The sequence below is a fragment of the Alosa sapidissima genome, chromosome 1, assembly GCF_018492685.1.
Source record: "Alosa sapidissima isolate fAloSap1 chromosome 1, fAloSap1.pri, whole genome shotgun sequence".
In the NCBI taxonomy this organism is placed as follows: Eukaryota; Metazoa; Chordata; class Actinopteri; order Clupeiformes; family Clupeidae; genus Alosa; species Alosa sapidissima.
In genome coordinates, this window is record NC_055957.1 from 48,277,325 (window position 1) to 48,304,041 (window position 26,717).

Genomic DNA, 26,717 nt, shown 5'->3' on the forward strand with positions numbered 1-26,717 from the left:
GATGCTCTTTAGGTATTATCAGGTATCAGACAGCAGGTATCTTGACACTTTAAGAGCACAATAGTGCAAGACTTGGCAGGCCTTCATTTATATCCTATGGTCTCCCTCTCCCAATTCTACCACCTGGGTAGAATTGTAGACTCCTGTTATCACCTTTTTTACTGCCATAGGAAATCCATCCAGGCAAGTGCTGTTTTATCTGTCTGCAGTTTACATTTTCAATTGTCTTTCAGTGGCCATCAGTGTCACTTGTTTGTTAGCCTTTCCACACATCCACCTTCCTAAATCAGTTATGTATGGAGTGTGTGTGTGTGTGTGTGTGTGTGTGTGTGTGTGTTTCCTTTGGACACCCTGTTTCTGTACCATTCCCTGTCTCTGCTGGACGGCGGACATTTGTTCTTGAAAGGTCATTTACATTTCCCTATTCACTAGGAGCCCTTCGCCTTATCCAATGCCCCATCATGAGAGCTCACAAGAGCTAAGCCAGCAGCTTATCTATCAGGACATTTGGTATAAATGACAAATGTCAAACCTAATTGAATAAGTCGGCAAAGACTGCCTCTGGTTGATACAGTAACACAACACCACAAATAATCTCATAATTATTTGAAGAGCTCCCTCTTGAGAATAAAATCATTCAAAATGGTGTCTCTCTAAAGGCATGCACTGTCATCTACATCAGAACCCACCATATGATTTTGTGATATATGAACATTGGCACAGGTATACACTTTGTCATGAATTGTCCCCCGTGAGTTGATGTTAACATTTTGATTGATACTTGAATTGCCAGAGTAGCATTGGGAGAGTTAATACTCAGACAGCAGTCATGGCTTATTGGTATTCTCATGGCTTTCCCAAAGCATTTTAGGATCAGTGCTCTTGCGTAATGCCGTCCTGTTACCGGGCAGGAGAAAGTGACTTAGTGGGGTTTGTGAGTTTGTGTGGGTTCTTGTGTGCATACATTATTACGTCTGTAGCGTGATTGAGGGTTCTCCTATAAATAAACCCACAGTTCTTTGCTCTCATGCTCTGTGGGGTGGCAATCACTGAGGCCCATGGAGATTTACTGGTTGTGTAATGCCTTTGGTGAGCTATCAATCATGTTGCACAATGTGTCGTTTTTTGGCACGCATCTTCGTGATTGTCAGGGATCGCTGCAAACAGGCTGTAGAAGACTCGTGTTGGCGAGGACATACAGTAAGTGGCGTTGCGAGAAGGGGATATATTTATGCTGTCCAGTGAGAGAGGCACTGAGGAAGGGCTTACCATTGGGCATCCAGGGGCCTTCTCTCTGCCGGCTCTTTTGATTTGATTAGAAGATCAGAAGATTTGGATATTTTAACCCACAGACCCTCAGTGAGAAACGCTTGACTGTTGATACAAATGCTCTTGTGTTGTATTGTGGCTTTGATTTGGTGGATCAACTAGCATGCATTTGTTACTTTTGTTACAAGCTCATGACTTTCACAGATGGTTATAATATAACAGAGAATTGTGGGTTTCATTTTCAGGAAGACATCACACAAAATCAGTAGTGTCACGAGGCCTAGGCTGCTATGTCTTCAGCCTCCATGAATGTATCTTAATGAATAACCGCCGAAGTCACCCAGACATGATGAGAGGCAATACAATGACACACGCATTTAAATATTTCGCAACTTAGCTATAGGCTAACATGGTGTAACCCACTTCCAATGAGTTATGCTAAGCCAGGCTATAGGGTTATTGCCTGCACAGAGAAGAAGGGTAATGTATCGCTACCGTCAAATAAGCTAATTTCCCAAAAAGTTGGCTTGTTCCTTTAATTGCTGGATTTCCTCAGGGAACACTGTTTTCCCTGGTGGGGCCCAGACCAGACAGCGCAGATGCTTTGGCGGACTCTCCCATCTGTTTTGTGTCCCTTGTGGGAATGAGTGTGAGCAGTGCATTTCAGTTCATGTCCCATCTTTTCCCTCTTATCTAAACTAGCGCAGTCCTCAGCTAAGCCAAGGCAAAGTCTTGAGCTGCCCTCTAGAGGAAGCGCCTGATTTCTTCAGAGCCTGGGAAGACTCTTGAGGGAAAACTATTCATTTACTTTTATTTTTAAGGAAGCTGACAGACAGTGAATGTGAGTGAATCTTAATGCAGGACTACACACTGAATCCCATTTAGCTTGAACATGTTATAATGCAGACTCTATTAGTCATATCATACATGCCGTATGATTTTGGAGGACTACTGGAATGCAATAGTTATTCTCAACAGTGACTTAGAAAGACATCTTGTTGACATTTGCATCAAACCCAGATGTAGATGTAAACCAAAACAATCTAGCAAATAAAACTGTACAGCCGGGTATGAGTTCCTTATTAGAGCAGTGCTGATGAGGTGTCATTAGTCATCCTGTAGGGCTCACAGACAGCGTGGGGATCTCTCGCTGTCTCCTTTTTCCATTCCACACATGACATCTGTCACTCCGACACTATTAATACATGTGACTAAGCTTTCCCTATGGAACATGACACATCTTGTCTAGTTCCCTGATGTATGTTTGCAGTCTATAGGCCTTCCACTTGATCCCACACATTTATCAATGTCTAAATACATAACAGTTATGAAATGTCATAACTAACTAATAAAATATAGTTGCTGTAAATTAATGGTATGCTTACATTGTTCCAATAATAATTTGTGACAACATATATTCATTGTTGGGTTACCTTTAATACTATAGAAGAGATTATTTTGTCCAGAGTACACACAGGCCCATAATTATCATTTAGTTTTAGCACAAAGTGAAATTCACCCCATTTGAAAAAATCATGAAATACTCTCTCCACTCCTGTTACTCCTGTAACAAAACCCCGTTGTGTTGTGAAGTCGATCCTCTCTTGGGTTGGACCACAGTGCCACCTACTGTTTGCTTTCAGCAAGTGAATGTGAACAGTTTGAATGTCCACCCCCTATGAACTCACAGCCAGACAGTCTCATCAAGTCTCTTGGAGGTTAGGTAGAAAAGCATTTAATAAATATGAACAAAAGGCATAAAAATAGTAGGATAGCGGGCATTGGTCAGCACATATTTATCAAAAGAAAAATTATAAAATAATTACCGGTACATTCATTTTATTAATTATATCCAAGCTAAACTCTGAAAACTAAGCATGACTTAAAGTCATTCCTCCATATCCATGGCTGATATGTCGTCTGCTGAATATAGTTTTTGCTCTTAAGCACGGCTCTGGAAGACAAGTAAACAAGCTTCCCTACTGTTAGCGTCACTGAATCCCGTATGCAGCGTGTTCGCTTTCCAGGCCTGGGGCCCTGGAGCCAGGCCACAGCAGCCCTGCTGACGGGTGGAAGAGAGAGGGAGCCAGATGAGCAGATGCAGGAACAGTGTCTCGTTTCCTGGCTGCGGCGCACACGCGCCCCCGGCCCTTGGACCCCATGGCCCCCTCTTTTGTTCTCAGGAGAGTGGCATGAGCTGGCAGCCGGACTGGCACTGGAAATAGGTGGAACACAACGCGGGGGCACACTACCCCAGACCGCCCGAGGACAGAGTGTTCCATTTAGGCTGAAGGACGGGGGTGGTGTGTGTGTGTATGTGTGTGTGTGTGTGTGTATGTGTGTGTGTGTGTGTGTGTTTGTGTGTGTGTTGGTGTGCGTGTGTGTGTGTGTGCACGCCTGTGTGTGTGTCTGTGTGTGTGTGTGCACGCCTGTGTGTGTGGTGCTGGGGGCACAAGTGATGGGAGCCAGGTGTGAGTGCCAAATTACACCTCTCTAATCTCTGCTTCTGATAATCAAATGCCCTCAAAGCATTTTCACATCTTCTGTACCATTTATAACACAGCAATTATAATTTCCAAGCTGGTCAGGCATTACTAAAGAAGACTCTATGTAGGTCTGAATCCTGCTTGACTGTGTTCCTTCCAGGAGTCTGCTTGCATACTACAAACATTCCAAAGGATGCCATCATAATATGCCATCATAATCATATACTGTTCTGTATCCTTTACTGATTTAATATTTAATTTATTTTTTGGACCTGATAAGGGACTTCATATGTGATAAATATGCCCCTTGTGTGCACCTTGATATGCCCCCTGTGTCCATCTTGAAATGAATTTGGTCCATCCTGGGTGTTTCATCTTTCTAGCAGCTCCCCCCGAGCTGTTTCTATTCCTGCAGTGATAGTCCTCCTGCGCATATCTATTACTCACTACAATCTCCATGCTTGCCAAAGAACGGAGTGTTCTGAGCCATCAGCACTTACAGATACAATATTATCAGTGCACAGAGGGCAAGACAGGGAGATCTTACATGTGTGATGCAGTATGCCATACACATCATTCATGCTGTGCAGATTTTGTTAAACTTTTATGGGTCACTTTGTGTAATTGCCTCCTTTATCAATCATACAAATGTACCATATTTTCCAGACTATAAGTAGTACTTTTTTCATAGTTTGGCTGGTCCTGTGACTTATAGTCAGGTGCAACTTATTTATCAAAATATATATTTATAATTGAACATGTTTTTAAATGTTAGTCAGTATGAATTGACATGAACCCTACATGAAACATTACCGTCTACAGCCGCGAGAGGGCACTCTAGGCTTGTGGAATGAGATCGGGAGCTTGGTGAACTTGCGACAGGTCAGACATTTTTTCGTACTTAAGCCTAAGCCCAAAAGTTAGAGGGGGTTCGGCGCTCTTAAGCTACCAGTCGCTTGCCGCCTTCTGAGCTTGCTAGAGGCTGAAGCAGTACTAGCCTACATTTACACAAACAATTGTTGCCGCGAGGCATTCCAGTCTACGAATTTAGTAAAAAAGTAAATCTTGCATAATTAAAAAAAAAAAAAAACTAGGCCTACGCAATAAGGTTTCCACTACAGCACAGGGCATGTTCAATGAATGAATGAAAGCGGATGCTCTGTCTCTCAACTAGGCTACATGAAACTTAATAGTGAACCATCAAATCCCCCCAGATTTCAGTGCCCATCAGTCCCAACCTTTAGCAATATAATCAAACAGTCCAAACGTAGATTAAATCCCCAACCAAACCGAACCTTTTGATAGCCTAGCCTACCGGTATGACGCTCCAAACGGAACGCATGTCTCACAATAAAAGAGAAGGCAATAAAACGCCTCGAATACAAACCTGCCCCAAATAAAGGGCCCCGACCTAAACATTCCTCACCCATCCTCACCATTACCCAGACATGCATGAAAATATTTGAAAACAAAACTCAGCCATAGGTTATTTTGAGAATGATGACTTTCTCTTCAGCATTGTCCTAACGGTAAAACGAGGCAGATATAACGAGGCATTGCAACAATGTTTACAGAGATACACTCTAAGGTGAAGGTTGGCTGCAAAGATTATGCATACTGTTACCATATACTGACACTCGCGCACACACACACACATTATCGAAAATGCGCTTTAGGCTATAGTCTTTCTACATGAGTTTAGTTAATGATCGGGCTATAATAATACCACACTTTAATAGTAGTTGGTGTAAACCAGGACATTTTAGTGTTCCGACTCAATTTTATTTTAAACGTGCATCTTTTTTTCTCCCTCACTATCTTGTCCCTCCACATCGCCCAAAATGCTTGATTCCATTGCATTCTCCACATTTTTAGCTAAATTTTCATGTACCACATCAGCATTTTTGTTTAGTGAATCTTTTGTAAATTGCTTTACAATTACCGTCGGGCCCTTGGCAGCCTTCCTTATCGCCCAGTTCGCCTCAACTTGCCGCCATTCACTCCTTCGCCTGCATTAAGATTCCCGGTAGAATTCTCAATCTTTTTGGCCTCTGTATCCAGTTACATAGTCTGTCTGTTCTTAGTCTTGGATTTTGTGAAATAAATTTCTAAATAAATGTGACTTATAGTCCGGTGCGACTTATACTGTAGATGTTTCTTATACTCCGGAAAATACGGTATATAACATTCACATTTCACACTATTAAATTCAATAATCAAAAAAGCTCCCCTTGGAATCAAATCTGTTGAAGATCGGGTACTGTTATATCACATATTCACGTGCTGATAGGTATGGCGGTGTGAATGAAACAGTAGCTGTTTTTCGCAGGGGGATCGGTGGTCACAACACAAACACATCTCCGCTCTCTCCCCAGAGTGCATGGTGTCAGATAGGGACAGGGTTTTCACGGCCACTGTAGCACTATGCGGTGGTGACGTGCAGCGGGTGCCCACTTGGCAGGTGAAGACTGTAATACCAAGACATTGGCTGGGCTCCGCTGCAAGTATGGGCTCACGGGCTGCAAATGCTCAAGTTTCCTCGTAAACTTCCAGTGATATAAACTCTATATGGGGGTTATGTAATGCTGCATGTATGCATAGACGTGTGTTTTCACACCGGCCGCGTGTGTTAGTGGCGTTAAAGGTGTAGTACATGAACCAGTTTTGGACTTTTGGACTGTTTAAAAGGCATTTCCATCGTTTTAGTTTTAGGCAGAGGTATAAACATGTCACATGAACTGATCACCAAAACAGGAAAATACTGACATCACTGTCCTTTTGAGTTAAACATTAAAACTCTGAAAATTCACACTATAACCATTATTGATACCATATCATGTCACATTTGTGTGTGTGTCCGTGTGTCCGTGTGTGTGTGTGTGTGTGTGTGCGCGTTTGTGTGTGTGTGCGCGTTTGTGTGTGTGTGTGCCATGTCATTTCTCATTTTGTTTGTGGTCCAGACAACTTATTTTGCTTTTCATCCCCTGAAAAGTCTGACATAGCACTGCACTGCCTGTGGCTTCCAAAGTGACACGGGTAGAATGGAATGACCTGCGTTGTCCACATAGCGGCTCTATCATCTGCTGGCGTTCGGGGACAGGTGTGACTTGTCGCCCTGTCGGTGTGCTCCTCGTCTCTGTCCCATTTGTCACAGTCTCTTCGTCTCTGTACCTTGTCACAGTCACCTGTCACTCCACTTCCCCGTATCGCTCAAAGAAAAAGTGATAAATCCAGGCTTTTTTAACTCCCGTCTTTTGGTAAGAGTTCCTTCATAGAGAGATGGGTTAGCGGTTCCCAAGTACTTACTGTGGGGACAAGACTTTGAAGAGATGCTGTGGTACCCCATCATGTCCCGTGACCAATAGTGCTTGGCATCGCCCGGTCAGAGTGTGCAGAGACCTATGCTATTCTTGGCCGGCTGGCCACAGCTCAGGTTTCAAGCAGTGGCCCCTTTTTGTCGACAACATATTTTAAAATGGCCTCGGCTTTACTTTGGGGGCTCAGCAAGGCCAGCCTATAAAAATAGCACAGTTAGATAAAAAAAAAATCATTGAGGCGAAGAGGATTTTATGTCGCAGGCAGACAAACACACATATACAGACACTCATGTGTACTCTTAGTCGTGTGGAGCAGAAGTATTCGCCTACATGTTTCACAGTATGTCACAATATTAACATTAAGGAGCGTTTTTTCCCCCTATCGTGATTGTATTTCAGTGGTGTTGTATTCCGTTTGCGTTTGAGGGTTGTGTTGATTTGAACTGCACATGTCACAGAGATGCCCTCTCTGTCCATTTAAGCGTATTTACATGGTTCTGTGTAGCGTACAGCGCTGTGGCTCTAATTTCAGGACCTAAGTTAAAATTGATCCGTAACTGTCTTAACTACAGATGAGTTAGCCTCTACTAGGGATTTCAGTGAATGTGCTTGTAAAGAGCGTGACACTGTATAAATCACCGCCGCCATGTTTCTCAAATTTCTGCCTACAGCGTAAAGAGGCTGGACTGGGTCTCAAGCAGGGTACAGAGTGAAACTAGTTTCTCTGTGTCATAGCTGGGTGCAGCTAGCACACATGGCAGCAAGGGGGTTTCAACAGCAAGGTGGCAGTCTACAATCACCGAGAGGACACATATCGCGGTGTTATTTGAACCAGCCTCCTATCTGTGCACATCCTTTGTGTCTGTTGACAGGAATCCTTTGCTCTGCAGCCGCAGCTGCATCCAAATTCCTCTTTGGTGGTCGTTGTTTGATATTTTGAGCAAACTTGGACATATCAAAGATGAATTATTTTATATGACTCTGTAAAGCGACCTTGAGTTTAAGAAAGCCACTATATAAATAAAATGTATGGTCTATTATGATTATTAGAGCACTTGCTGACCTCTCTTCCACAGTGCTTTCCCAACATATCGGCACCTGTTTGTTCCTTTCCGTGTGAACAAAACCGTGTGCTCCCCGGAGACACACCAGCAGAATGTTTACTTATCAGCAGTTAGTGCCTCAATATAAGGTTGCATGTTCAGAGAAGCCTGTGTCATTCTAAGATTTCTTTTTCCATACTTACATTTTAAGAAGTTTATTGGAAAGTGTGTGTGTTTGTGTGTGTGTGAATGTGTGTGTGTGTGTGTGTGTGTGTGTCACCAAGACCCTTTGACACCTGGCCGGTGGGTGTCTGCCATGGGGTTAGCATTTAGGGCGTCTCATATGTCACGCAAACTCGCCTGCCAAACCCCCCTCCCCTCCACCTCACACCGCCTCTGCCATTCCTGTGCTGACGCATGGGCTCCCAGTTACATTTAGGGAGGCCGGCCTCTTCTATTCTTAATGTCATCTCCCCTTTGGAGAGGTGGACGACAGTTGAATGGAGGGTGAAAGACAGAGGTACTCATCGAGCAATCGCTTTTTGGAATTGGGTTTTTGGGAATCCATAGAGCTGGCTGCAGTTGTCCCGGAGGTGTGTCCATCGTTTATTGCGGACGTTTGTTAAGAGTTTTTCCTTGTCACACTTTGAACAATTTGACGTGAGCGAGCCATCGGCCATCAACCATGAGTACTACCGGAGCCGATAAGGGCATTGACTTCATCCAGTCTCGGATTGAGTCCCTGAGCAGTAAAATGGACCATCTTATCAGCATCCAGGAGAAGGTCCTCAATCGACTGGACGGCATGTCGCAAGACATCGACGGCATTGAGAGAGACGTTGAGACTCTGAAGGTGGACAAGGAGGAGATCCACTTGCCTCTTCCACCACGTGTGCCTGCCGTAAAGGAGTTGTGCCAGGAGATGAGCAGCATCATGTCAGTGGTGAGCCAGCACTCAGAGCAGCAGGCCCAGAAGCTGGAGGGCATGGAGAAGCTAGTGCTCAGCATCCAGCAAGTCATCAGTGTCATTGGTGAGACCGTGAAGAACTCCAAAATTATGGAGCTCATATGCAAAAAGCCAGCGGCACGCAAGAACAAAATAATCTCTACTCCCGTGCCCAAAAGCAAGGAAAGTAAGAGCAAAGCGGCCAGCGCCACCAAGAAACCTGACAAGGTGAGTCAGGCAACTGTGTGTGTTCTTGTTTTTTCGTGTTCTCCCACAAGAGAGCTGTTAGGCTTCATCAGTACTACTGAGATTTCTACAACTGTTTTGATGAAAATTATGCAAATTTGTGTCAGTACTCTTTTAACACTCTACAGTCAACTTGCGAATTTGGGACAATGGTGAGCTTTTTAACCTTGAGCACTCTGTTCACCAGTGTTGTAGTCTATGTGATACGCAGATATGTATACCCACTAAAAATAGGCAAGGATACATATTAACATTTGGGGTTGATCACAGTATACCCACTACAGTTAACTAGACTACACCACTGGTGTATCTTAACTTTTAACATTATCTCTTTTGGCTTCATGAATCCTTCATATGAAGAGTGGACCGGCAGAATATCTTCCATACACTTAAAAGCACTTTGAAAATAAAAGCAGTCTATGATGCTGCCTTACCTGAAATGGAGATAGGTCACATTGGTCTCATGACTGCACAGTATTCATTCATGGTTTCTATTGAAATCTAAAGTGAGGCAATAGCATGCCTTCCCATATCAAAGTCGGCCTTTCTTAATACCTCTCATCTTTTAAAACGTGATCAGGGATCGGCTCTGTCAGTCTAAGATTTAGTAAGCTGTTGACCCATCTTCCCTATAATGTATTACTGAGTATATGTTACCTTTGAAAATGGGTTTTATTGTTATTGTTTAGACAGCTCAGTCCATCAAGACTTTTGGTTGTTGACTTGTTTAGTTGGAAACGGTACTTCCACTCATTTGACAAGGTGACACTGCTAAAATGACTTTACACGACAGCACACCCTATTGACAGAAGCATTCGAAACACGCTGAAGACCTTTGCCCCCAGTTTCACACATCCGCCTTTAAATAGGGTCATCAGTGAGGCATTTGTTATCCACAGAAAGTCCCCCTGAGGTCTCTTAAGGCATGAATAGGGCGCTGTGAGGACAGACCCTGGAATGTTAAAACGCTACTTCGGGAGTGCAGTGTCTTAGAAGCTTGTGGCACTCTAGAATTTCGGCTGGCGTCCCTGAGCTCTCCTTATTCCATGAACGTGCTGGTGATATTGATGAGTCAGACTTTCTGTCTTTCCCTCTCTCGATCTCTCTCTCTCTGGTTTTCTCTCTGCATTTTCATTTTCCATCCCCATCACCCTCGTCTCTTGGACTGACTGACTGTAACTATAGCTGATCTCCCTGCAATTACTTCTTCTCATTAGCAGTGTTTGAATGCCCACATCTAAACAAAACTTTGCATAGCTGGAATTCTGAGTGTCACCATGGTCCCATGTCTAACAGCTAATGATTTATGTGGTGTTGTAAAATATGACTGCCAACTGCTGCATGCTAGTGTTACAGTGTGTACCCTAGTGGTTTAGATCCAAGTAGCTCAAAATAAGGACTTGGTGTGCAATCTTGGCACAAGTGGTGTTTTGATGGCTTTTCAATGTAATTTTCAATCTGATTTAGTCAGTGTTACTGTATTAAGCATAAATATGCTTCTGTATCACAACTCAGACCGTCCCTCCTGAATCTCTACCTCTGCTCCTCCTTGAGTTTAAATCATCCTCAGCTGAAGGTCCACCCAGGCCATTAACCACTGCAATATGTTGCATTACCTGTTCAAATGTCATGAGCTTGTCATCTAAATCTCTACTCCTGTTTGGTCCAGACAGTTTTAGAGCTGTTCATCCCATCAGAATCCCACTGAACCACAGACTGTCAGAGAGGGCAGTTGTGTAAGATGCCTGTGAGGTGATCAGTATTTTGGCGTGGAGTGGGGTCATTCCTATTCACTGCTTTCCATCTGGCCACACTCTGGGTGGTAGAGCCAGACCTCCAGTAGTTCAACTCCGGTTATCATCACCTTCTATTACCAACTTGCTCCGGAATGGTGTGCATGCTATGAATAGGAATCAGGAAATCTAGTGAAGAAGTATGGATTGTATTGTTTGCATATCTATCTATAAAAAGTCATATGCGATACAGTCAACAGTTCAAGTGGTTGAAAGTGTGTCCGTTTTAACTTCAGTGGCTAGGATCGTTTAATGGCTCATACTCCATCACCGTGGTGATTAGTGGAAACATGCCCCAAATCATCCGGAACGGCTGTTGTCGTCAATTTTCGCGTCCAACCATGTCTCTTGTCACACAACTTTACAGAGCTGCGAGAGGTCTGCCTACCAACTGGCGTCACACATCCTCACCATTTGTCCTTCAAAAGAAAAAAAAAACCATCCGTAGATATGGACACCTTGCGCTTGGAATACCTACCCCACCTCGGCGCGGAAAGGCCACAGTCTCGCAATACAGCTTGGTGAATGTGAGAAGGCCTTGGAGGCCACACGGGAGGCGTTGGGTGCATATCGCCCTGGCCCTAAACGGACTGTTTACTAGCGCCGTCTCCAGTCGGAACAAACAAACGGAGCGTGAATGAGAGACATTTTCCGTGCAGGGTTGGCATTGGATTCCATTTCATCTATAGGGTTGGCTATAAATTCACATCATCCGCAGGGCCCATTCATCTATGATGGACCATCAACAGCATGTCATCTGTGAACCTGTCTGTGTTCATCAGTGTGCCCCACATGTTTATCTTTATTATCTTGCTTCTGGAAATGAACTTAGAGGAACTAACAACTTTTAATGTTTGTTTTGTCATCTTGTCACTTATTCATCATTTGTCTCATCAAGCATTTGGAATGTGTGTGAATAAACACTTTCAACTCTAACTGTGAACATGTAACACATCCATCCCATGTGCATGTTTGTCTGTCACATATGGCCATATTTTGTGTTTTTAACAGAAAAATACCTCTACTAAAGCCACTAAAGAAACCCAAGACACAAGCTCAGCATGGGAAGTGAGCATCTTGGAGTCGACTCCCAAGTCTAGGCTCCATGGACCAAAACATTTGCATTCTTCACGCAAATATGGAGACTTTGTAGGTTTATTGCTACTGTCCTTTATATACTAACTTGGGCTGGGTAATGGACGGATGTGTACAGAAAATGTATGATTGATCACAATAATAATCTCTGATATCTTCATTTTACCTCTGAAAAATGGATGGTACATATCATGTTTTTGTTCTAGCACTTAAAGGCACAGTCAGCATTTGTTTATGTTTATATTTAAATGTCTCAGAATAAGAAGATGCTTTTGCCCAAAACAACGTACATTATATTAATCAAGAACCAAACAAAACACATCAGAGTGGTAGCACACCCCTTCCCCTCAGTTTTCCCAGAGAAACTCCACACAGTCTTTTGTTTTTGTTTGGGGGACAGGCTGCCTCCATGGTGTACTCACGACTTGGGCAGCTAGCAGATCATAGATGTTCACTGAATGTGACAAAAAATATATTTGGGCTTGAAATCGCGCATGATCGCTGACTGCGCCTTTAAATGCAACAGCAAGCATTTGTGATTTCAGTTGACTTGCCTCTGACCTTCCCAGTGATATTGAAAATAGAAACAGATTATCAATGAATCAAATGTCACATTCATATGTCACGTTTCAGTTACAGTTTGTGACCGATTCATGATCAATCTCCACACCCATAGCTCTTGAACTGAAATGTATTGTAAGTGGATGGAGGCACATTATTAAAATACTGAAACATAATAAATATATATGTATATCACCCAGCCCAAGCATACATTGTTGTTGTGCAATTACAATGAACCAAGCACTTTATGAGACCATTATGAGATTGTTAAAAGCTTGTTTACATTTAATCTGGATAATATTGGTTAATCAAATCTTTTCCTCCTTCTACTTTTACCCTGCGTTTGCTGATTGAAGTTGAGAGATCATAAAGGCAAAGATGGGAAAGAGAAATCTCTTTTGAGCATTAAGGACCTGAAAGCACAGAAGAAGAAGAAGCCTCCAGAAGTCCAAGGTGAAGCCTGAGAGAGTGAAAAGTTTGTCTTGTAACAGTCAGTTTTGAAAGGCACATGATTCAAGGTGGCTTCAAGACCCTCAATATCAGGGGGAGACCACTTTTGCCAAATACTGAAAACAAATCTCTTTTACTAGTACCTGTGTAATTCAGATATATAAAACATAATAAATGACAATAGATGTATGAGAATATATTGGTGATTGTACATGAATGTGTAGTCTTAAAGACTGCTTGTGTTTTGTTCATGTTGCTCTGGTAGACACCATCTCTGTGAAGAAGCAGGCCCTGCTGCTTGAGGAGGTGCAGAAACTGAACAGAGAGAATGCAGAGCGGTCAGGTATGCTGGTGGTCCAGGCATGCTTGGACCTGGAGGCCGGAACTGTGGTGGACAAGCCACAAGAGTCGCCCGTGATGCCAAGCGCAGTGGACTTCATCCTGGAGGTGCCTAAGCTGGCTGAGACTGAGCAGGACAAAACGCTAGAGGAGGAGCAGAAAGAGGAGCAGGAGGAGGCGGATGTGGCCCAGGAGGTGAAAGAGGCAAAGGGGGAGGAGAAAATGGAGGAGGAGATCCCAGTGGCTGCAAAGGAGGAGACCAGAGAAGAGAAGAGCGAGGAGGCACCTGATGGCGAGCTGCAAGTCGAGGAAGAGCTGGCGGTGGACAAGGTGCAGGAGGTAGCAGCTCCCAGTGAGAGTGTTCCAGAGCCTGAAGAGCCCGCGAGGCAGGCGTCTCCTCAGACTGACAGCGGGGACGGTCCGGCTGAGCCTGTCGCTTCGCTGAGGTAAATTTCTACATTTCAGTTCAAAACTAAACATGAAACAGTAACTTAACAAGACCCCAGTAGGGTCCTAAACAACAGCTCACAACACCATGCCAAGAGGCCATCTCCTGTGCTGGACTGAAGTTGTTCTTGTACATTTTTGTTTCGTTCTTTTTTCACGCCTGTTCATGTATTCCTAATGCTCTCAGCGCTGAGGAGGTCGATGAAGTGAACACCAGCGCCAAGCGCAGGGTCACGGAGGAGGACCAGGAGGCAGAGGACCACAAGAAGAGTCGAGTAGAGGAGAGGCAGGAGGGCGAGAAGGCTGGGCAGGAGGGCGAGAAGGCTAAGCAGGGGGAGGAGGAACTGCGCGGCTTCTTCAAAGCAGACGGAGTGGAGTTTGAGGTGAACTTCAACAAGCAGAAGCCAAAAGTCGCTGAAGCAAACGATGAAGAGGATACTGAGGAAGAGCAGTACTTTTTTGGTAAGTTATTGTTGCTCATTTCACGCATATACAGTAGTCAATACCAATCAGATGTAAGTAAATGAGTCTGGACCTGTGTGTGAGTATGTTTTTTAATAGGGTAGTGGATTATTGTTTTCATGGGCTATTTGATAACATCGCTGAAAGGAACACTCTTGTTAGGGAGAGCCAGTGCTTGCGTCATGCTGTTCATCTCATCTCACATGTGCATCAGTGTGTCAGAATGAGCCGGCCTCTAAATTCATTATGCAGATTGTGACACTGTAAATTGCCTTTTAGTTCCCTCAACTGATCTCCCGCTCTCTCCCTCCCTCTCTCTATTTCTCGCTCTCTTCCTCCGCTCTGCTCTGCAAACATGATATCCGCTGCTGCTCTCGCGGTCCTAACCTACAGATAGCAGCCCGCCGCCACCTGCTCCGTTTGGTCACCGGATTGTGTCTGCAAAGCCCAGCCAGATCAACAACTTCTATACCATCAACAGACAAGAAGTTATTGGAGGGTGAGTGTCTCTTTGCCTTTCTTTTTTTCTCTCTCTTTCTGGAACCGTACTCATGGAACAGAATGTTTTGTGCGACATTGTGAGAGAAGACCGACCGCTCTTTAATCCTCCCAAAGACTAATTGCGTAACTCACCCCCCTCTCATGGAACAAGTCTCCACTCACTCGACTCATAGCTCCAGAGTCAGGTGGTTATTTTTACTTCAAGCTTTTAGAATATGTGTAACTCTATCCTCTCGCCAGCTGGAAGCTAATCACTAAGTGTTAATCCATTGCTTCAAAGAGATGCCTCTACTTGTTGTTAATTAAAATAGGGTGGCGAGGCATTTCGTTTTTACAGCTGAGACAGGAGGGAGGGGTTTTTACCAATGATGCTTTAAACAAGACCAATTAGTTATTTATGCAATAGGTATGGACTTGATGTCACCGTTGTATAAATGTGTATGTCATAAGAGATGACTGTCAGAGGTAAGCTGGTTGCCCTGGGGACCTACTCCAGTCATAGGAGAGATCTTGTTACAGGAGGGGATTGAGGATATGAAAAGAGTGCTTTTCTTTATCAGTTTGGACAATGCCACAAAATGAGACTAATTTCTATCCCACATTCTGGAATGTATCTAATGTATTTTTTTTTTTTTTTTTTTTTTTCAGAGGTCGTTTTGGTCAGGTGCACAAATGCATAGAAAATTCTTCTGGACTCACTCTAGCAGCCAAGATCATCAAAGCCAGAAGTCCAAAAGAAAAGGTAAAACATGTCACCAAATAACCGGTGGTTGTCCATCCACTCAAACTAGTGAACAAATAAAATGTGACAAGACTACTGGAGAGAAGTTGAAAGCATACCAAAGTGATCTAGACAACCCTATACAATTATCTGAATTAAACGAAAAAATTAAGTCATTAAAAACAGGAAAAGCTTATGGAATTAATAACATCTCAACAGAAATGCTAAAACATAGTACATCCCTAACACGCCAAGCAATCCTCAAACTGTTTAACCTTGTTATGAGTTCAGGATACTTTCCCATGATATGGAACCAAGGATTGATCACACCAGTGCATAAAAGTGGCGACAAAATGAACCAAATAATTATCGTGGGATCTGTGTGACCAGCATTCTTGGTAACATATTCTGTGGTATCTTAAAAACAAGAATACTTACCTTTTTACAGAATAAAAACATTCTATGTAAAAGTCAGATAGGCTTCCTTCCAGAATTTAGGACAACAGATCACATCTACACTCTCAACACACTTATAGAACAGTATGTACAGAAAACAAACAAAGAAAAGATTTATGCATGTTTTGTTGATTTCTAAAAGGCTTTCGACTCTATCTGGCACAAAGGCATGTTATTGAAAATCCTAGAGAGCGATATAAGAGGCAATGTCTACTCCATTATAAAATACATATACAAACAAAATAAATGTTGTATAAAAATCAACAACTCGAGAACAGAGTTTTTTAAACAAAGTAGAGGAGTCAGGCAAGGATGCAGCCTAAGCCCGATACTGTTCAACATATTCATTAATGAACTGGCTAAATAAATAGACGGTTCATCAGATTCTGGACTTGTACTTGACAGCACAAATATAAAGTGTCTTCAAGTGATTTTCCAGAAGAAACCAAAAACATCTAAAAAAGACGATTTCAAAATTGGAGAAACTGCCATTAAGGAAACAACTCATTATAATTATCTGGGACTGACCATAACAGCTTCAGGAAAATTCAATCTGGCCTCAAAAAACCTGGCTGACAAGGCTCAAAGAGCATATTACCTCATTAAGAAGCAGCTTCAAAAGCTCAATCCACCCACAAAATTTTGGCTTAAGATAATTGACTCCATAATCAAGCCAATTGCCCTCTATGGCAGCGAGATTTGGGGGCCACTGTATGGACTGAACTACAAACAGTGGGACAAAAGTCCAACAGAAGTACTCCACCTACAAATGTGTAAAAATATCTTGAGTGTTCATAGAACATCCTCCAACCTAGCAATTCGTGCAGAGTTAAGGAGGTTCCCTTTACTCCTAGACATCGACAAAAGGGCCTCTAAATTTTGGTTCCATCTGGCAAAAAGCAACACTGAGACCTTCCATCATAAAGCTTTCAAGAACAAGTCCTTTACCCATCATGGTGACCCTCTATTCAATCTTGCAAACAAAAATAATATTAATAACCTAAATGTCTTACCAAAATCTGTATTAAGAGAAGTTGATGCCACAAGTCAGATGCATTCTATTGAATTCTGGAAGGAAGAAATACAAAGCAATAACAAATCGGAGATCTATCGATCACTGGAAATAAATTATTGTCTAGCTCCATACTCCATACGATAACATCAAAGACAGGAAGAAAAGAAGCCTAATGACAAAATATAGAATCAGTGACCACAACCTACATATTGAAACAGGCAGACATAAACCAACATGGCTGCCTCGAGATATGAGAAGCTGTGGTTTCTGTATAAATGAGGTTGAAAATGAAGAACACTTCCTACTTTATTGTTGTAAATATACGTCTATAAGATAAAAAAAAATTGCAGAATTAACAAAACATATAGATGATTTTGAAAATCTACCACCCCAGTCCAAAATATGTATACTACTGGGGGAGAACAAAAATTGCTCAAATATAGCTGCAGATTACATAATGACCTGCCACAAAACCTGAGCAACATGTTAACATTTCAAAATCTTACCCTCATGTTAGTGTTTTATGTACTAGTGTATATGCATTTCGATAAAATCAATATCTCAAGTATAAGGTTAGAGGTTTCCTTTTTTCCTATGGTTAACTTTCTTTTAGTTTTGTTCTTGAAATATAAGTTTAAGGTCATAAGTTTTCTTTTATTTCTGTAGATTAGGTTAGTTATAAGTATCCCTTTTAAATGTGTAGTATATTCATGTAGTATAAGTAAGTTTCCTTTTTATGTAGGTTAATTTATTTATAGGTTTCCATTTTATTTAGGTGCATTAATAAGTTTCCCTTTTTATCATAGCTCAATTTTGACATACAAATTTAAATTTCATTTTCATCTTGATATTACCAAAAATATGGTGAATCTTAGTTGCTAGTTTTTATTTTATGTATGAATTAATTTATTCATTTAAAAAAAATAGTCTTATTGTTGAAGTTTAGCAGTCATAAGTTTACTTTTCTTAGCTGCTGTTTTTGTTTGTCTGTCTGCTTTGGCAACACTATACCACATGGTCATGCCAATAAAACTCTTTTTGAATTTGAATTTGAATTGAATTTGAATTTGAAAGAAACCTCTGTTATCACTGAATGACAGGCTATTTGAATAAGACAATTTGTGAGCACTTTTACTACTAATACTATAGAAGTGAACAAATCATTTTAGCCATGTTGTGTCTTGTTGGATGATAGATGAAATGCTTGCCAGTGTAAGCTGACAGTGGTGTGTTTGTGTGTTTGTGTGTGTGTGTGTGTGTGTGATGTGTGCAATTTTGTAGGAGGTTGTGAAGAATGAGATTCAAGTCATGAATCAGCTGGATCATGCCAATCTCATCCAGCTATATGCTGCGTATGAATCCAGGACTGATATAATCTTGGTCCTAGAATAGTAAGTAAATACATCTTGTAAATTCAGTTACTCTATATGGTTTCATTCTGGTTTCTATCGGACTTATACAGATACAGAGTTATACAGATAGTTGACAATATGGACAGCATGGAATCCTCAATGACCTCTAGTGCTATAATACTGTATAACAAATAACAATTGTGCTAATCATTAAATGCACACAGTTTTTTACTTAACTGTGTAGTATGTTATTTATTAATAAACGTTTGTACTATACAATACCAGTTAATGGATTTTTGAGGTAAAATATGCATTTGTGTGTGCCAACAGTGTGGATGGTGGGGAGCTCTTTGACAGGATCATTGATGAGAACTACACTCTGACAGAGCTTGATACAGTGATGTTCATCAGGCAGATCTGTGAAGGACTACGCCACATGCACAAAATGTATTTCCTTCATCTGGATCTGAAGGTATGTTGAAATAATTGAATCGCACTGTATGTCGAAATAATTGAATAATTGAAGTGTGTTTGTAATGCTGCACAGGATCAAATTAATACGGGTTAAAATGGGTTCTCTCTGTGTTTGTTTGCCTTCTCAGCCTGAGAACATTCTCTGTGTAAGCCGAGTCACAAACAAGATCAAGATCATTGACTTTGGGCTTGCTAGGAAGTACGTATTCTCCTCAATTTGGATATATTAGACAAATGACATTTTTGATTTTTTTTAGTGGGGTTGGGAATTTTTTGTACAATGAATGTACACTCAGTGGTTCATCATCTCATTGATTTTGTTCTGTCTGTGATATACTCCTTGCAGATATAACCCCAGAGAGAAGTTAAAGGTGAATTTTGGCACCCCTGAATTCTTGGCCCCCGAGGTGATCAACTACGACTTTGTCTCGTTCAACACAGACATGTGGAGCTTGGGAGTCATCACTTACATGCTGTAAGTGTCTTGACAAATGCTTATATACATACAAGTGTATCCGCACAATTGTGTTGTACTTAATGTAGACACATGGACATGGACTCACATGGACTCACACACAAACTTGGCATGGTTTCCTCTAGTCTCAGTGGTCTGTCCCCCTTCCTTGGAGACGATGACGGCGAGACTCTTAACAACATTCTTCAGTGCCAGTGGAACTTTGAGGAAGCCGAGTTCATTGGCATATCAGATGAGGCCAAGGACTTCATCTCCAAACTCCTTCTTGTCAACAAAAGGTACCTAATCTCTCTCGTTTTCTCTCATGTCTGCACCTTTCTCTACATCCGCAGGTTCATTCTTTAGTTGAATTATCAGTATCATGCTTAATCACGTCATTGTTTTGTGTTTCTGTCATGTGTCTCCAGTTGGCGGATAGGTGCTGCACAAGCTCTCAAGCACCCTTGGTTGTCAGATCCAGCCCTCCATCACCGCCTTCATGAAAAGGTATAGTGACTCACCCCACACTGGACCTCACAGGTACCTCTACTGGGCACATTTACCTACAGTAGGTTGAGGTGGAGGGGATGTCTGACTGGGGCCTTTTGTGTTTTTGTGTTCTCTTGTAGAAGAACATGTGCCGCTCACGCCGGAACTCCTGTGTTCCACCTCCTGAGAGCTAATGTAAGTGTCCCAGTGATGCTGCAAGCACGTTCATGACACACACGCCTTATTTAATGAACATCCGGTGAAAATAGCCTACACAGGCAATCGACAACCTTACCAAAACATTGCAGATCTCATCACAGACCTTGTTTCAGATTTTTTGATCTCATCGCATGCTGTCTGTTTTGCAGGTTTCTGGAGAAATCGAATGGCTCACTGGACCAATCTGTAGTGTTTCTGTACATCAGTAGGACTGTAGGACACCACCACACCCTGATCGCTTGGACAGCCACAGATTTGTAGATATTAACTATGATCACAATGATTTTAGCTGGAGATCCACATTCACAGTCTGATTTAGTGTTTTAGTACCACACATCCCGACAAGTTACAAGCAAAAAAATATTTCTGTTATGGTCTAGACTCCGTTATCTGTTGTGTTTTATTTTGTTAGATTAGGATTGCAACTAATGTCCTATCGTTTGTTTATTACCTTGTGTTATGATGAGTAGTGGGAGCAGCAGCAGTAACTGCAAAGTGTTATTTAGTGTATTACTGTAACGTCATAGTGCTTGTGCCCATTTAAACAAGTTAGATAGTAATACACATGTATGTTTTTGCATTTAACTGAACAACATAGAACTGTGAATGGACATTTGGACATTGGTCACAATGATATTTAGATATGGATAAAATTGAAAATAATAATGGCATTGTTACATGTGGATGTTTCAGCCAGTGGTGATGAGGTCATTTTCGTTCTGTCATAGAAGTTTGGTTGTGCTGTGTGTCCTCTCCTCCCTTGGTGAACGTGGCCCCCTGTAGGTCGTCTTTACATCTGCTCTACATCTACATTCGCTGCTCACAAATACTCTCTCAATACTATTTACTCTCTTGCAATCTATAGTTGACATTACTAGGATCATTTAGAAACATGTAGAGAATATGCACACAGGAAATCTATTTCACTAATGTTTGATAAATTAAATCAGTATGTCAAATTCTATGCCTTTCTCAATGAATTGCAGTTTCAATCGCCTCAGACAAAATATTAGTTGATTAGTCAAATTAGTTTTCCTTCAGTAAATTGTCATTGTAGTAATGCTTCTCACTGATTTGTTTTGTAGAAGAAATCATGATAATATTATTTAAGTGTAGATCTCTATATTTACTTGATAGAATGCTTGAACTGAACCATTGGGGTGTAGGGTATTTGTCAATGTGAAGACATAACAGACTTAGTGTGTTTAATTGTTGTTATAAGCTGTTGCCTGTGCACTTTATTATGTTGTTTTTTTTAACACAGATAATCCTAAATAACACAGAATTTAGAATTATATAAAACATTACTAGTATATTTATATATAAATAATATTTTATAGGCCTGATGCCCTGTTTCTTTCTACATAGGAAAGGTTGTGTGTACAGAATAAGAAAAAAAAGATTTTTACTTTATATTAAAAATATTCAAGTCTTATGGTGCCTAGTCTTTTTTCCCATCTGCACTGCCTGCTTGTTCCCTGAACTGGCCTCTCAGATGACATAAGAAATTACGCAACTGGAAATATGATTTGATTTTGAGCTGCATGGTATTTTAATTGGCATTTGGCTTGCTCATAGTAAGTCAACTTCCCATTGTATCTTAATTTTTTTCTGATTAACCACTGTACCTCCGTTAATTTTCACCAGGTTTGCTTTATGACTGTAGTGCCCTTGTCCTGTCTGACACTTGAAACTAGTTCTAAATATTCAGAGTCCCTTCTTTGCGATTCTGTCTCTGATATGTGATGCTTGATAATGGTATTAATTCATGATAGTGCATGCATTTATATTTTTTATTAACTGTATTGCCCTTCTGTGAAGGTTGATATTGTTACATTCTACATTAACATGTGTGCCACAGTAAAAATGTTTTGTGAACGGAGATGTACAGTATTGTCTGGAATGAATGTGAATGTGTGTAATAGAAGCACATCTAACAACATGGTGACAAAAAGCATCATTTAATTTATCTGACATGACACTCAAGCTTCCACACTTACCAAGAGGTTTATGGTGACAAAGTTGAACAGGTGAACCAGTTCTATTTATAAATAACACTTCAAACAAGTTCTCTTATATAAAGGATCATAAAATTCCTCGTTCATAATGTCCAGTAGAGGGCAGTAGCTCCAACAGTAAGTGCTGTTCGCCTGGTAAACTTGTAATGGCATCCAGGGTCTTTTCCTATGCTTCCCCGAGAGGTATTGAGGGACTTTTGCAGCAAGACTCAGCCACAGTTGATGTAGGTCTTCACACCACCTTGCTGCTTCTTTATTAGACAGTTTTTTCTTTTGTTATCATGAGTATTTTATTGTTAGTTTGGCATTAATTTTCCGCACACATGCTATTTCAGCTAACTTAAGTTCCATTCAAGATCAGCAAAATCAGCAAGATCCCTTTGTAACAACCACATTTCTTTGCCTACAAAGAGCAAACATGTAGTATGGTTGTGGTGTGGGTCAAAGCACAGTGGTTCTGTTAGATTTTTAATATTGGTTTATTTTGCTTCAATTAGATGGATGCTACTACTTATTGAAAACAGAAAACTTTTTACAGATAGATATTCTACGCTGAATAACAATAGTTTGTTATCTTGGCACTTTTAAAGCAATTGTAAGTTTTAACCACATGCTGTAAACTATCATGACATTAAGTCAATTTACAGAAAAAAGTACCGTCATGCACAGCATGAGTGATGACGACATTTGAGCCGCATGAAATCTTCTAGAATTATCATAACTATTTTTAGAAATACCCCACATACTTTCAAACTGAAACGAACAGCACTGAGACTTCAAATTAGTTTGTTCTTCTGTAAGATCAAGGGTGAGCTTGTAAATTGATGATCATTTCTGTGCAAATTGCCACCAATTATAATCACGTTAAACTTCACAATTATTTCAGCATTTATTCCTGGAATAGCTAGACAACTCTGGTTCTAAATCATCAATATGCTCAACATATGTATCCTGAGCACCCTTGGCAGCTAAAGCTCTCATTTAATTTCTCTCAGCACTCACATTGCATAATGTTTCATGCATGGAATACAAACAAATGCAATAAGTAAATGAACAAAGGGCTAAATTTTCGTGTTTAATGATTTGTTGAAATACATCAATCTGTCTGCAACGACGAGGACGGTAGCCTGTCTCTGACCCGCTAACGAGCCTGAGTTCTTCCACCTCCTGATGAACCCAGGGCTCCAGGCCAAAGGGCAGAGTCAGTGTGAGGCTTGACCTGAGGACCACTACTGCTATTGGCCCTGTGGATTAGCCCTGCATCCTGGTGTCAGTGATCCCTACGTATGGAGCCCATCTCTGGCCTTTCATGGCCAAAATCCTCACAGGCTGGCCACCATGCCTGACGTCTGGTTTAACTTTAAAGAGTTGGATTAAAGCAGGATGGTCCGCTCTGTGTGTGTGTGTCTCTCTCTCTCTCTCTCTCTCTCTCTCTCTCTCTCTCTCTCTCTCACTCTCTCTCTCTTTCTCTCTCTCTCTCTCTTTCTCTCTCTCTGTGTGTGTGTGTGTGTGTGTGTGTCAGTAGATTTAATACTCTCTCAGGCACAGAAGAACAATCAGACATCAGATAGATGCCATTACACAGATACTGGCAGACAGACAGGCAGACAGACTGAAAGACAAATGCTGGGACTTTATAACTGACCACGCACGCACACACGCACACACACAGAAGAGAGAGAGAGACAGAGAGAGAGAATGTTTGGGTCAGTGTATGCTGGCCACAGACATATTAAAAGTTCCAGTGTTCCAGTGTTCCAGGTTGAGGTGGACTGAGTGACTATGTTGGGAGAGGTCTGTTCAGAGACCCTGCAGTTTAGGACAATTAAGCCCCTTTTACATTCCACTGCTGACGTGCCCCTGCCTCAAATTATTTGTGTAAAAATGGACAGCACTGGACAGCCAGACACACACACACACACACATACATACACACACACACACCACACACAGACACACCACACACACACACACACACACACACACACACACACACACACACACACACACACACACACACACACACAACATTCACCACTGACAGATGAAGGCACAGAAGATTCCAGAAGCCTAATTAAAAGCAACTGAGGGAGCTAGTGTGTGTGATACAGTTTGTTCACCTGAAAAAATAAACGGAGAAGCAGAGTCAGTGGGATTGGGGTTTGAGGTGAAGAGAGGGAGAGAAAGAGGGAGAGTGGAGAGAGAGAGAGAATGACAGAGAGAGAGAGATAGGAAGGGAGGGAGAGAGAGGCAGAGGGACAGGGAAAAAAAGATACTTCTAGCCTGTACCACTTATTAAACACAAGTCTTCCCAGAATGGTCTCTACTGCTTCCCTCATACACCATTTCTACACAGGCAAAGTGATATGTTTTTGGTATGGCATGGAGATGGCATGAAGGGGGGAGGTGGGGGGTAAGAGAGAGAGAGAGAGAGAGAGAGACCACGTGTATTGGAGAAGTTTAGCCGTTAGAAAATAGATAGATGAAAAATGATACAGTATGCATAGGCTACAGCAGGGTCTCCAGCCTTTTTTCCTCCGAGAGCTACTTTGACAAAATGGACATGGCCGAGAGCTTTTATGTTAGTGACATGCCGTATTCACATAGCTGATCTCCAACCAAAACCGCTGAATAAGATTTGTATGCTTTTTAAAGGTTCCTTTCAATTCATTTACCTTTTCTCTTTGAATTTGATTTAATTGGAATTTTATTTTTTTCCGAAGTGACTGGGTTATCAGATTTATGAACATCTTCCTCAAACCTTTTGGAAAGCCATGAATGGAAAGCCATTGCGTGAGAAAACTCGGTAACACTTTACTTGACGGGTGAGTTCATAACACATTCATAGCAGCTGTCATAAACTGCACATAAAGCATTCATGACTGTTTCATGAGACATGACTCAACATTCATACCTATCCTTTCATGAATGTGGAAGACAGAATGACGACAACTTGTCAAAATAAAAGTCCAACAATCGCAAAGCATTGCCGTTTTTGATTCAATTCAAGCCTTTTACCTGATCACGTCACATCTGAGTCAATGGGCTACTCCAGTGCCAAAAAGACAGAACATGGACAAGCAAATCATTTTTGTTTCATAAAAATATATTTGTATTATGATGTAGGCCCTAGGCCTATCCTTTGCAGATGATTTCTCATCTTTGGAATGTCCAACCATTCCAGGTTACACAAATACGGGTCAGCTGAATGTAGGCTAGTTTAGCTACCAGAGTTAAACTCAGTGATTACGAATACTTCACAACTTGTATAGTAAAGTGACATTCGACTTCATAAGATATTCATGAAATATTTTCAAAGGCTGGAGAGAAAACGGCAATGCTCCTTTGTGATTGTTGGACTTTTATTTTGGCAAGTTGTCGTCGTTATGTCTTCCACATTCATGAAAGATTTGGTATGAATGTTGAGTCATGTCTCATGAAACAGTCATGAATGCTTTATGTGCAGTTTATGACAGCTGCTATGAATGTGTTATGAACTCACCCGTCAAGTAAAGTGTTACCGAAAAGTCTCTCTCTCTCTCTCTCTGTCTGTCTGTCGGTTCTGTCCCTATGTGTTTGTGTGTGTGTGTGTGTGTGTGTGTGTGTGTGTGTGTGTAAAATAAAGACCAGACAGTCTGGGTAGACCTCTAACCAATTCCAATGAATCGTCTAGGTTCCATTGTACAATATGGTTACCTGTGTTAGGGCTGATCAGGGCTCTTAGGGGGGATGAGCTGTTCCTTATGAGCTGTGTGTGTGTGTGTGTGTGTGTGTGTGTATGCTTATTTTAACTAAATTACCATACCGTGGACTGTGAAGTAGCAAAATTCTTTATAATACATCACCAAGTGTGTGTGTGTGTGTGTGTGTGTGTGTGTGTGTGTGTATGTGTGTGTGTGTGTGTGTGTGTGTGTGTGAATGTATGCACGTGTGTTCACTGTTTCAGTCGGTTGCTTTGACATGTCTGACAGACTCAGACTTCCAGTAATATGTGCTGCTAATCCAATCCACACAATCAATGCTGATCCCCCTTGCTCCGGCGCAGTTATCTTTGTCTGTTTTCCCATTGCGGGAACTCACATGAAGCCTGTGAAAGAGCGCGGAGCTTGTGACAGACCGGCCGCGCTCTAAAGCACCGGGGCTGGCCGGAACCGTACCACACAAGGAGAGATAATCAAACGACAACAATCAAGGCTCGGCCCGGACCGGCAGACGGACAGTGGACAAGAGGAGGAGAGAGGAGAGAGGAAATTGAATCGCACAACATGCTCTCGGTGATGTTTATTACTACATAATCATCCCGAGTCAAGTTTCATTGGAACAGATGAACAAAAAAAAGTGTGTGTTTGGGTGGGGGTGGGCGGGGTGGAGTTGTTATTTCTGGTGCAATGATAAAGGTGTTCTGCTTGATCGTGGTCCAAGTTTCCCACACTCCAGCTCATCCATGTGAAACAGATGATCAGCCTCCAGGTCAGGATGATGTCACTTGCGTCATAATCAAATTAAAAGGAACACCTCTAGAGATTCAAGCAGAGACATTACACTCTTAGCTAGTTGGAAGCTA

General features: G+C 41.7%; 1 protein-coding gene across 6 annotated transcripts in view; it reads left to right on the forward strand.

Annotated features, from left to right (window-relative positions):
- The window catches only part of mylk4a (myosin light chain kinase family, member 4a), a 31,665-nt gene extending 10,095 nt beyond the window's left edge, over window positions 1-21,570 (forward strand). For 2 of the 6 annotated variants that reach the window (XM_042098487.1, XM_042098496.1), the window contains 14 exons: window positions 12,112-12,249; window positions 13,113-13,209; window positions 13,472-13,991; window positions 14,180-14,454; window positions 14,848-14,953; window positions 15,604-15,697; window positions 18,429-18,538; window positions 18,830-18,971; window positions 19,102-19,172; window positions 19,320-19,448; window positions 19,574-19,726; window positions 19,856-19,934; window positions 20,057-20,111; window positions 20,285-21,570. In XM_042098487.1, coding sequence (XP_041954421.1) covers window positions 12,112-12,249; window positions 13,113-13,209; window positions 13,472-13,991; window positions 14,180-14,454; window positions 14,848-14,953; window positions 15,604-15,697; window positions 18,429-18,538; window positions 18,830-18,971; window positions 19,102-19,172; window positions 19,320-19,448; window positions 19,574-19,726; window positions 19,856-19,934; window positions 20,057-20,110 — 1,968 coding nt within the window. In that variant the 3' untranslated portion in view covers window position 20,111; window positions 20,285-21,570. Of the gene's footprint in view, window positions 1-8,376; window positions 9,290-12,111; window positions 12,250-13,112; window positions 13,210-13,471; window positions 13,992-14,179; window positions 14,455-14,847; window positions 14,954-15,603; window positions 15,698-18,428; window positions 18,539-18,829; window positions 18,972-19,101; window positions 19,173-19,319; window positions 19,449-19,573; window positions 19,727-19,855; window positions 19,935-20,056; window positions 20,112-20,284 lie in introns of those variants that run through there. The other 4 variants (XM_042098507.1, XM_042098515.1, XM_042098469.1 and 1 more) reach the window with 3 other exon arrangements.
- The last annotated feature ends 5,147 nt before the right edge of the window (window positions 21,571-26,717 follow it).